Source organism: Loxodonta africana, chromosome 6 (genome assembly GCF_030014295.1).
Source record: "Loxodonta africana isolate mLoxAfr1 chromosome 6, mLoxAfr1.hap2, whole genome shotgun sequence".
Lineage (NCBI taxonomy): Eukaryota > Metazoa > Chordata > Mammalia > Proboscidea > Elephantidae > Loxodonta > Loxodonta africana.
This window is the reverse complement of record NC_087347.1, coordinates 55670663-55683439: the sequence shown is the minus strand read 5'-3', so window position 1 is coordinate 55683439 and position 12777 is coordinate 55670663. Positions and strand designations below refer to the sequence as shown.

At 38.1% G+C, this 12777-nt stretch overlaps 2 protein-coding genes across 8 annotated transcripts in view; one reads left to right on the top strand and one right to left on the bottom strand.

The window, feature by feature from the left end:
* Positions 1–12777, top strand: part of GLS (glutaminase) — a 77915-nt gene that overhangs the window by 63804 nt on the left and 1334 nt on the right. For 5 of the 7 annotated variants that reach the window (XM_010602677.3, XM_023542699.2, XM_023542701.2 and 2 more), the window contains 3 exons: positions 9652–9713; positions 10600–10676; positions 10784–10847. In XM_010602677.3, the coding sequence (XP_010600979.2) occupies positions 9652–9713; positions 10600–10676; positions 10784–10847 (203 nt within the window). Of the gene's footprint in view, positions 1–301; positions 2742–9651; positions 9714–10599; positions 10677–10783; positions 10848–12777 lie in introns of those variants that run through there. The other 2 variants (XM_010602675.3, XM_023542695.2) reach the window with 2 other exon arrangements.
* Positions 10683–12777, bottom strand: part of STAT1 (signal transducer and activator of transcription 1) — a 69297-nt gene continuing 67202 nt past the window's right edge. Inside the window, exon 25 of the mRNA XM_010602672.3 lies at positions 10683–11338. The gene's annotated coding sequence lies outside the window, so the exon portion shown is untranslated. The remainder of the gene's footprint in view (positions 11339–12777) is intronic.

Sequence of the window (12777 nt, the reverse complement as noted above, 5' to 3'; positions counted from 1 at the left end):
ATCTACTTTAGATCCTCCCCACATAAAAGATGTGCTTTTAGTTCTTGGGGAAGAAGGAGAGTTCTCTGAGAATTTGGGGCTACTTAAAATTTTTTCAACCAATGTAGGTTACACTGGCAAATGATTTTTGTGTATAATTGGGCCATGTTCAACCTGCTTCCCAAAATATTGATAAGAATTTTAACTTCCAAAATAAAAATAGGTGGTAAACAGTCTCATGATAAGGCTTCTGAGAATTGTGCTAAAGTGTTCTGTGCTTTGCTGTATTTTTGAGGGTCTTAAAAATGTCCTTTTTTTCCAGCAGCACCCTGCAATATATGCTGTAGACAACTTACCTGAAATGTTTTACCTGAAACGAAACATTGGCTATTGTTACTGAACCTGTTGTGTGCGTGATCAATGACAGGTTGAACTCTTCACAACAGAACTGTGAAATCAACATTAAAGAATGTAGAGAGTTAAGTATGGCTCTCTGGTGGAGACCATTGAAAGTAAAGTTTTTTGTTTTGTTTTTAAATCAAAGCAGACAGAACGTATTATAGTTCAAATAACTATAGAATACCCATCCATGTGTCTTACTTTGTTGTAGCCGTATTTAGGGCATGAATTAAAACCATAATTCTATCTATATTGTTGCCAAAACTTTTCTCCCTTTTAAGATTTGTTTAAATTGATGTTAGACTGTCTTCAAAAGAATCTTTTATTTCAGTGGCCCTGATTTTTTTTTAAAGTAATGTATATGAGTATCTGATGACAAATTCATTCTATTTCTGTTTTATTCACTGCTTTTAGGTCCTTTGACTTTTCGGGTTCTGATGCACATTTTTTGTTACAATAAAAATCATACATAAACATGATGCTTTATCATGCCTAAAGTGTGGCACCTTTTCTTCCATCGGAACACACTAATACGATGAAAACTGATCTTCATGGAATTTTACAAATACTTGTGTAAGAGAGGAAGAACAGCAGGAAGTGAACGAGGAACTTTGATAGTTGTCAGTGCAATACAAATACTCTTAGGTCTACCACGTGGAAAGTACAGTTCTGTTCTTTGAAGGAATAACTGCTTTTGCCCTTGCTCGTTTCTGTTTTTTAATTTGCTGCTGACTTCTTAATCAGGGATGCTGTTTGTCGTACTACACAAAAACATTGTTAGCTACTTTTATAATGAGGTAATAAAGGAGGGGTGCTTAAGGCCCCATTGGTATCCTTTCAGACTGTTCATTGACATTTAGTGGAATGATATGAGCCACTGAGATAAGAAGTTGTGTATTTGCTGCCAATATTGTAGCAGACATATTTGCTCTTATTCACATTAGCCCAGGACTTTTAGAGACTTAAGTACAAAAAATATAATATCTTTAACATTTTTCCATGTGTTCGTGTCAGTGATACAGAGATATGAACTGTATACTTTGTTCCCTATTTTCATTAAAACAAAAAAACCAACAAAAAGCTTTTGGTTAGAACCTCAATAGAAAATTAGTATCTCTGATTTCCCTATAAACAGTTTCATAGTTGCTTTTTTCTAATTTCCCATTATAACACATTTTCACATTGGTATCATACTGTTGAGGAAGTTGCAGGTGTAGTGTTAGGAAACTTCTTGGCCTGACAGATACCGGGTAGTGCTCGAGAGGCCTGACCCTGGCATCAGGCTGACTGGTCTTGAGTCATTGCTGCTCCATTTACTCCTCCACTTTGCAGCTTTATTACCTTGTGCAAGTTATTTAAATGGTCTAGACTTTAGTTTACCATCCTTTGAATGATAATAACAGGGATGATTATACTTAACACACTTAGCTTAGTCTGGGGAGAGTAGGTGCTCAAGAAATATTAGGTGTTACTGTAAATCTAATTTTTTGTCTTCATGGATTGTCAGATGTCTTTGATATGATTGTGACTTAGTTTAAAAATAAGTGAAACTATTTCAGATTAATATAGTCCTTGAGAAATTTTGAAAATGGTATGCTTCAGAGAATTGATTACTTAGCCAGTCAAGAGCAGAATGCAGAGTTTGGAGCTACCATTTTGAGGTTCAATTTTTTTTTTTTTAAGTGAACTTTATGAAATAAAAGTCTTCTGTTTAACAAGATTTGATTTATTCCTCCATATTAAAATTATCATATGGAGCCTTCTGCATTTATGTAAAAATTTGGAAATATGGTCATGAAATTAATGAATTGCTATTCCCCTAAAGGATTTTCTCTAGTTCTTTGAAGGTGTCAGTTTGGATTAGTTCTGTCTATATATAGCATGTTAATAACTGTCTGAATAAGTCATTGGAAAGCTTAGCAATGTGTGGCCTCATACTCAGACTGTCTTGTCATAAAAGTACTATAATTTTCATTTACACATTCATACAAATATTAAGCTCAGTAGTAAAAGAAAGAGGAAATATCTGATCACATACACATTGTACAGGTTTATTTTTCTACGCTTGTTCACTGCTGAGGCAGTTAATTTACATTTCGTGGCAACTTGTAATTTTCCTTTAGCTGCACTTTAATAAGTTCATATTTTTTAACTTGACCTTAAAAAATATTTATGAAAGAAGGCCGCATGCTTATTTTCATTTAAAGGCTATAAAAGGCCAAGTTGGAGTGAAGCTTTTAAAACAAAATTGGATCTGGAGTCATGATGGTTTATTTAACAGATGAAAAGAGTATCCATTCCATGGCAACAGATACTGCAGTGAGCTCTAAATGAGAGCAGCTTCAGCTTAGGTAAAACTGGAGGTGGTAGGAGCAGAAGGATAGTTTTTCAGTTAGCTGTCCCCCCCCGCCCCACCCCGTTAAAGCCTTTCCCAAAAGGCCTGAATTAGTCTTTGTATGAAGACGAAAACTAAAGATGAAAAACAAGAGAAACCACAGTCTTGCAGTTGGAAATAAAATAGTTCAAATGGAATTAAAACCAGTGATCCTTCCCTCCCTTCTTCTGCCTCCCTCCCTCCTTCCTTCCTTTAAATATTTAGCGGAGGACTTTTATGGACTAGAGCAAAACTGCAGTTTAATCCTTTCATTTCCTTTTATCCTTTGGATAACAGTCTGAGATCTATTAAGGACTTGCAGCTTCGTGGTGCAGTTGTACGGAAATGAGAATCCAGATACCCGAGTTCTATCCCAGCTACATCACTAATTCATATGTGACCTTGAGCTAAGGCCCTTAGCCGCAGTGGTAGTAATGAATAAAATATATCTGTAAATATATTTTACCACCAGCCTGTCAAAGATGTTTAAAAACAATTATAACTTTAAAATGTCGAATTTTTTTAGTTATGCAGTATGTAAATATAGTGATATGATTATATGAGGCTATAATTGCTACTTATACACAGTTATCAGAGCATTTGGGAGGAGGAGACAAAAGAGAAGTCATACAGTTCAACTTTTCAATAGATTCAAAAAGAATAGGAGAATGATAGGAGACTTAGACATGTCATGTTTTAGACTTAGAAAACTCAAATGTCCAGCTGCTTCTAGCTGCTTTGGGAAATGAGATTTTGATACGCCAAGTATGGAATCAGCAGTGTTAAATGAACTCATGTAAACTGTAACATTTTTGTCCCACTGTTTTTACGACCTTGTACAAATAAACTGAGATAAGATTGTCTGGTTTTAGCAAGTTCTGCCAAAGAGATTTGATAAGGAAAATGTAGTAGTAGTGGAAAATCTACAATATGAAGTGAAAACTTTTTAACATTTATAAATTTTTACTGGCTACATGCCCAAGTGAAGTTTCTCCTTACTGTGGTAGGCATACCCTAAACGTCAAGAGTCCTTAATTTATGTAGCTTAGTGTTGCTATGTATGGTCTGTTTCTTCGTACTAAGGCATGATTCATTCCGAATGATTCATCAAAATACAGTTTCCATACACTGAAGGTCACTTAACTCATTTTCTGGACCTTGGCTTCTTGAAAGGTATTTTAAAATTAATTTAACTCAACTATCTATCAGGGGGTTAGAAGAATGAGCCTTGGTCAAGGGTTAGCACACCTACATCCTTTGCAGGTGTTGGCTTGGGGTTGGGTGGGCCATCTTACAGGTTGCTCCTCTCCTTCAGTTTGTTTGCTGTGGTACTCATTCCCAAAGGCATGTCAATTTAGTTGGAAATATTTCTGGAACTCTTTCTTTTTTTTAAACAGACCAGGAAGCGGACTGTCCCCAAATGAAATAACACTCCATCTGCTGTCTCGAAATTGTTAAACCAATTTAGTTTTCTTTCTTGGCATTCTACCTATAGCTCATTTCATGATTTATGCAAACCTTAAAAGTACGGGTAGCTATTTGCTGGAGTTAAGAGGCATTTGTAGTTTTAATTTTAAATGGTGCCTGTGCATGTGCTAAGGAGCCCTGGTGGTGCAGTGGTTAAGTGCTTGGCTGCTAACCAAAAGGTCGGAGGTTTAAACCCACCAGCTGCTCCATGGGAGAAAGGTGTGGCAGTCTGCTTCTGTAAAGATTACAGCCATGGAAACCCTATGGGGTAGTTCTACTCTGCCCTGTAGGGTCGCTATGAGTCAAAACCTACTCAGCTGTAATGGGTTGGGTTTTGGTTTTAGCTAGCCTTTTGCTTTTGTGGGAAGAAACAGAGCTTCTGTGTTACTCTTCAGTAACTTTTTTAAGGCAAGCTGGTGTCTTTTGGCTCTGATTAATCACAAAGCCTTTGTGCAAGTGTTCTGATTTATTCTAACTTTAGATTTACTTCTCTGAACTTATACATGCTTATGAATAAAGTATTATTGTACTTTGAGTAAACTGGTTATATTCTAAAATCAGCCTTTCTTGGGCTTTACTTGTCATTAATAGGAAATTTTCTTGTAGAACTTCGGATGTATTGAATAATTAAGTGACTAATACACACACATAAATGAAATCTCAGTTCAGGTAGCTTGGTCTAATTCAGAATTTTAAAAATAAATGTAGTTCATGCATACAGTCACTGAAACACATTGAGGATTTATTGCTTAGAAGGACTAATAAGAACTATGTGTATTAACATACTAATGGTATGTACTTCAGAATTCTGGATCTCTTGAGTAGTGGGGGAGATAAGATACATATAAGTATGTAATACTATGTGGTTGTGTGTGTAGTTAGTGCCATATGTGAGGCAAACACAGGAGAAAGATTATTTCTAGGTTAAGAGATTGGAGTAGAGCTCAGAGAGGAAAAAACAAGAATAATGGCTTAATGAGAAATGGGTGAAGAAAAAATACTTCCAGAAAATCAGTAGTCTGTACTGTGGCTTAGAAGCAGCAGAAGGTACATTCAGGGTTGTAGTGGGCATCCAGTTGATGACTTCTTTCCTGGCGCATGCTCTCACAAGGCATTATGTGGTCAGCTGGCAACAAGCTACATGGATAATGCATGCTGTGATGGCATGGTCTGGGAAAGTATGGTAGCAAGGTAGGGGCATGATAGCTAGGGCTTGAAGCAAGGGAAGGATTTTATTAGGAATCTGGGTGTTCTTAAAAGGAGAGAAAGAATAGACACTAAGACAAAAACAAGGGCAGTAAGTACGACCAATTTGCCCTACTGAGGTTGAGAAAGAATAAGTTAGCAAGAATGAAGAACCTTGCCTACAAGGCTAAAGAATTTATATTTTTATCAGGAATGATTTTACAGTTTCTTGACATTCCCATTTTAGAAAACCTTTAGTGATCAAAACAATGTTTTCAGAAGATGGTTAGAAGTGTGTGGAAAAGTTCAGGAAGGTGTAAGAAAGACTGTAAGCAGAGGCACCAGTTAGAAGAATTGAATAAATTTGGAAATGGTATTTGAAAATGTAAAAGTTATCGGAGATGGAAGAATTAATAATGATTTACAATTTCATCCCCAAATGGTGGTAAGAAGCTTTAGAGTGGAACATTGATTTAGTCAGTCAACAGATATTTAATGAACACCTATTATGTGTGCTAGACCCTGGGGTTACAGTGGGAACACAAAAGGCATGGACTCTGCCCTCGTGGAGTTTACATTTATTGGTGGAAAGAGACTGGAAACAAAAATATATCTATCTATTGAAGAGGAATAAAGCAAGGTAAGGGATAAATAGTGATAAAAGAAGGAGAGTTTTAGAATCTGTGAGATAACATTTGAGCAGAGACCTGAATGAAGTAAGGGGGACATTCTCACTACCTGGGGAAAGCATCCCCGCAGTGAAGCTAAGTCAAAGCTCTCTCTGTTTGGAAATGTGCTCCCCGCAAAGACCAGCAAGAAGACTTTATGGCTGGCATAAAGGGAGAGTGGTAGGGAATGACATGCAAAATGTAATCAGGGAGCAGAGCATTTAGGGTCTTGAAAGCCATGGTAAAGAGTTGGAGTTTTGTTCCAGGTGTAATGGAAAGTCACTGGAGTGACATGACCTGTGGCAGCTGAGGAGAGCAAGAGGATTAGTTAGGTGGCTACTGTAGTCCTCCAGGTGAGATAAGGTGACACCTCAGATTAGGCCTATGTTGTTAGCTGCAGTCAGGTTGGCCACAGCTCACGGTGATCCCATGCACCGCAGGATCAGACCGTTGTGGTCAGTAGGATTTTCATTGCTGATTTTCAGAAGTAGATCTCTAAGCCTTTCTTCCTAGTTTGCCTTAGTCTGGAAGCTCCACTGAATCCCGTTCAGCATCATAGAAACATACAAGCCTTCACTGACAGAGGGCAGTGGCTTGCTTGGGGTACATTGGCCAGGACTCAAACCTAGTCTCCCTCAAGAAAGGTGAGAATTGCACCTCTGAAACATCAGGTGAGGCCTAGAGCAATAGTAATGGAAGAGGTGAGATTCCAAATTTATTTTGGAGGTAGAGCTGAGAGGATTTGTTGATGAACTAGATGTGGGCTATGAAAGAAAGAAGGGAATCAAGTACTAACCCCAGGGCCTATATGGTGGGTTTGTGTGAATTAGAAAAAGCTAACTCTACCTCTGGGGGCAAGCGGATCCTCTCATCACCTTTGTGTGAAGAAGGCAGCTCCTTTCCTCCCAGCAAATGTACCTGGGTGCTAAGACACCATAGGTTGGTGAGAGGAGCTGGGGTTGGGCACCCCTATTTGGCCCTGGGGCTGGGCATCTTTGTGTACGACTAAAACCTGTAGAGTCAAACACAGCAGCCCTGGATGACTTCTGAGGTCATAGCCTAGGCAACTGGGTGAATTGTGCCATCCCAAAATGGGGGAGACTGAAAGAGGAGTTAATGGAGCATGGGGGAAGGTGGTGGAAATCAAGTTTTGGACATGGTAAGTATGAGATGCCTAGTAAACATCCTGGAAGTGATGTCCAGTAGGCAGAGGGTTATGTCTGGAGCTGGGGAAGGGAGTGGTCAGGGCTGCAGAGAGGTTTGCTGTTTTTGAGTTTGTCAAGCTCCAGTTTGACAAGCAAGTTGAGCTTAAGGTTTGAAACGGGATTTAGGTTAAAGATGTAGATTGGGTAGTCATCCTGCCTAGAGGAATGCATGAAATCTTTGAAATTATGTTGAAACACAAGAAGGATGAAGACGCAGTGGAAAATGGGGAATGAATATGCAAAGCAACATAAACAGCAAGATCAAGCAATACAGCTTCATGGAAGACAAGGCATTAGAGGGTGAAGAGTGTTGGAGAGATTAGAAAATCAGGGTTTAGAAAAGATACAGGACTTTGGTCTTTAGAAAGTTGTGTTTGAGAGTACTGTTTAGAGATAATAGTGAATTTGCAGGGAATTAAGAATATATTCTTATATATATATAATATGCACACTGAAATATAATATGCACACTGAAAGGGGGAACAATAGGGTCAAATGGTTTTTCAAAATAGAACGAAGTCGTGTCTGCATTAAGGCAGCGATGAGGGAACCAGTGAAGGAGGGAAAAGTAGATGTTAGAAACGGGGTAGTGAGGGAGCAAAGTTAAGGGATCTGGGGACATTATGTTTGAGGGAGTAGGTAAAGAAGTTAGTCTCAGGAATGAGGAAGGATAACTTTTTGCTTTGAGGCTTGGAGGGAAGGAAGAGAAAATAGGTATTAAAAATAGTTATTTTGCATAAGAGTACACAGAGCGATGAGAACCGATTTTTATCACCTGGAATAGTAATTCATAACCCAGAAGGGCGCATCTTAATATCACCTCGGAATTTTTTTCCAACTACCTTTTCTCTTGTGAAAGGTGCCAAACTGAGGGGTGGGAGTAGAACTGGGAGTGGAAGGATACACACACACACACAGAACATTCTGGAAAATTCCACCAAGCTCCTCCTCCACCTCCACTGAGAAAACTGAACTGTTAGGATTAGCGGGGTGCTGACTAGAGAGTGCAGGGTGGGCAGGAGTAGTAAAGGGTAGCTGGTGGACTGAAAGAGTAAGGTTTTTTAAAGTGTGATCCATGTCATGGACAATATCAACAATAATAAGTAGTAGTAGTGTTTCAGGGATGTGCTCAGTAGTTCAACAGGTTCCTTGTACTGCAGAACTTCACAGAGTATTTCATGAATCTTCAAGAAAGGGATTCAGTATTTTAAAAACGTATCTGACCATAGGACATTTTTTTCATGAAGCATCTTGAGGACTAGTTTCTGCAGAACACATTTTGGAAATACTGAAGGAGAGGAGTAGAGCAACGGTCAGTTCCAGTGAGATTGAAAAGTTCACAGGTTGTGGGAAAGGGCAAGCTACAGTAGGAAAGGAGAATGTCCAGGTTAAAAATCTTGAAAGGATAGCCTCAGGGTAGTGGCTTTGTTGGTAGATGGCTGCATTACTTTCCATCCCTCCAAATAAACTTTCTGTTTTCTAACATTGAGTCTAGTATCAGTTGAGTCATCATCATGAATGTTGAATGTGCAAAGTATAAGAGACAAAAGTGGGAATTTATGAAGTATTTACAAACATTGTATAATCAATAGCTTAGTTTCTCATAAACGATTGGATAAAGTCTTTATGAAAACAGACCAAAATCCAGTGATCTTTAGGGTAATTACCATTTTGCTTAGAAATAAACAAAAAATCAGAAAAGTGGATAATTGTCAAAAGTAGGTATACCCTGAAGTCTCGGAACACTGGGTCAATGGCAGTGACTTAGTATTTTGGAAGTTTACTTACCTTTTTAGCAGACATAGTATCATAGGCTCTGAGAATACCCTAATTTGTATGTCATGGTCATTGAACCAAAGATCATCTTTCCAGTGAACCACCACAGTCCTCTAATTCTGCGAGGTGGTCTCAATATTAAGATTTCCAAAGAAGCACGTGATGACTACTGTGGATATTGGCAGGGATTAGACATTTATATACCATGATTTAGTTTTTAGTGATGTGGGTTTTTATCAGTATGTGAACCTGCTCTCAGTATTGAGATACTAGACAGGATGTGTTCTAAGCAATTTTCAGTTTCCCCAACTGTGTGAGTTTCACAAGTCTCAAGTTTCCATTCTTTTGTTCCAATTGACATTCCATTCCTTCCCTCATGTGTCTTATCCTTCCTGTTGAATTTTCCCTCACAACCCACTATTAAAGAAAGAAAACGTTGTCACACACGTGCATTCTTTTGGTTAAAGAGTGTACTCATGATACCTTTTTCCGTGTGGTCCAGCTGAAGTGTTCAGAGCACATGGGAGACCACTTACCAGTGACAGTTGTACATTGTTTATTTTCCCCTGTGGATGCCTGAACTTTCTTTTCTTCACAGGTGAAGTCAGTGATAAACCTTTTGTTTGCTGCATATACTGGAGATGTGTCTGCACTCCGAAGGTATGCTAACAGGGTGGGGCAGCATATGGTTTACAGATGTTGATGAAGTTGGCTCTGGGCATGCAGCCATTTGAAGGCTATCTAAGGTCTTGCTTCCATTTCCCTCAGAATAAAAATAACCTGAACAACATTTACCTTAAATTTCCTCTTCCAGTGCCTTAGGCCTGCTGTCCAGCCTGGTACTTTTCTATAAAAAGCCTCATCCTCTGTTTTCCCAAATGGGTGTTTGTATTTTATTGGAATTGGACAATGCCTTCTCAACCCCCAACAACCCTTCCCTGCCCCTCACCTTTGGGAGAGGGAGACAGGGCCACGTGGTGTCCTGCAGATGACCAGGTTTGGAAAGACCATATAGAATTGTATGTTTAACTTAGGGTCTCTTGTATAGAGCTGCATCTGATCTTTAAAGTGGAGAAAATGTCTCTGCTTAAATTGCCACCTTTGTTTAAAAATCTGATTTGTAGTTCTTGTAAACAATAGACTGTAAAATGTTAAAGAATAACAGTTTGTGAAAGCATACAACTTTGGTGTCAGTTTCTCGCCCTTCTAAGACAGTCTTCAGTACAACTGTGCCACTGTTCTTGACTCAACGAAGTTTAAGAGATGATTGTTTCACTCCTTACCCCCAAAAAACAAAGTGAAGGAAGAGAGATGAAATGGCATTTTCCCTGGGTAAATACTCAAAATACTTGATGCAGAGGCTTGGTATGTATGATTAGGAGTCTGGATTTGATATTTGTGGACTAGACTAAGTTTGGAGCATGTGAGTGAACCTCGTGAAGGATGGCACCTGTCTGACAGGCCCTTAGTTTGATCTGATGGAGTAAAGGTTACAAGTGCTCATCAAATGTATATATAATGAATAGCTATGCTTCCAACTTTTCAGGTTTGCTTTGTCAGCCATGGACATGGAACAGCGAGACTATGATTCTAGAACTGCACTCCATGTAGCCGCTGCAGAAGGTAATATGGGAACACTACCACTCATCCATTTTTTTTTTTTTTTCCCTTTTCCCCAGACTTAATTTCTACTCAAGACTAAAATCTGTTTTGTTTTTGTTTTGAATTAGGTCATGTCGAGGTTGTTAAATTTTTGCTGGAAGCCTGCAAAGTAAATCCCTTCCCCAAGGATAGGTGAGTACTTACATTACCTTCTAACATGTAATTGCCAAGTCACTATTTTATTATAGAGTTATAATATTCAAGTGATGGTATATTTAAATTTATCATGTGTATATCAGAGGCATTCTTGAAGTTGTTATGATGACTTAACAAAGGCAACAAACCTTGTTTCTGCTGGGTAAGTCATTCTCTTTTATATCCTATTTCTTATCCAAGAATGGCCTCTTATTTAGAATTCTGCAGGTCAGTTTGACAGTCAGTCAGTACACTGTATGAAGAAAACAATGCTTTGTGCTTGTAAAGAGAAAATAGGAATTTTGTCCTCATGGATTTTTTAACCATATGGGGTAGACAAGATTAACACTTACAGGAGCATATAAAAAATGTGTAAGAAAATTACTGTTACCGAACTCTGAAATGAGTATATTGGAGTTTGCTCGAATTCCTGGATTTGGGTGGAATCAGTCTTCAACGGCTTTGTAGAAGTTGAATTTTAATCAGTGCTTTGGGGAAGAGAGAAGATTTGAAGTCACAGGAAGAATCAAAAGAGTATTCTATCTATAGTGGGAGAAATCTGCTTGGAATATATTCTGCTCCTCTCCTCTCCCTCTTGGGCCACATGGCAAACTGCTATTCATCCTGCAGCAAATGCTATTCACAAAGCAATAGTCAAGGGAGGAATAAGAATATAGCTTCCTTACATACATATAGACTTAACTCTATACTCATGTATTCATGTTATATAATCAGTAGAACAGATGAGTCAGTGAGTAAGGAGAAATAAAGATTTAAAAAATGGAAAGTACAAATACTTGTTATGGATGATTAGGAGTTTGGATTCAGTGTTTGAAGACTCGGAGCTGTATTAAGTTTTACTGCCTAGCAATTAGATCTTTGTTACTAAACCAGACCAGTTGACTTCAGCTCATGGCGACCCCATGTGTGTCAGAGCAGAACTGTGCTCTGCAAGGTTTTTAGTGGCTGATTTTTCAGAACTAGATCACCAAGCCTTTCTTCTGAGCATTGGACTGGAACCTCCAACCTTTCATTATCCTTTTTTTTAAATTAGAGTTTTATAATTTAGCTTGGAAGAAATACAAAAAAAGTTATGTCAGCATCTGAAAACTGTTAGCAATTTTATAAGCATGATAATTTATATCTAACTTTATTCCTAGTTGTTTAAAAGCATCATGATCAAAATGATCTTTATGGGCAGTATTCTAAAACTTCATATTAGGTTGACAGTCCTTCCTTTTATCTTCAAATGTAATGCCCATACCAGCTCTTTGCAGAAGAAACTGAAATGTTTATTTTGTCCTCCTGCAGTCCTAATCCCAGCTAACACAATTTAACACATGCTGGACATATTGTGCTTTGTTTCTCTAAGGATTGATTCCCACCCCCGCCTCCCCCCGCCCCAAACTGGCCTCTAGGAACGTGGAAGTAGAGGTACTCAGCTGAGATGCCCAAGTTAGCTAAGTAACTAACTTGGTAACTGGGTATTCAAGAATTATAGAATGAAAGCTAGAAACCCAAGACAACTCTCTTCTCTATTTCATAGAATCAGTATCTCCCGAAATTATAAAACAAGCTTGAGCAAAATTATTATATTCTTTAAAGTTGACATTTTGCATTATTTCATAGAAGAGTTGTAACAAAAAAATGTAACTTAGTTAACATTCAATTTTTCCATAATTACATGCTACAGAGGATGGTTGAAAAGTAAACCCCCCCCCCCATTTAGGGCCACTAACTCTCCATATTATGAAGCCCTATACAGAAGTAAAAATAACTTAATTCAGCTGTTTTTGAGAAACACACAGGTACATGTAAAGTGTCACTTACCTGATTTTAAAAATTAAAAACTGGCTACCAAACTTTATCCAAAATATAAAAAAATAAGACTTTTAAAAATCTTCCAGTTCCATATGGTGACTCCAAT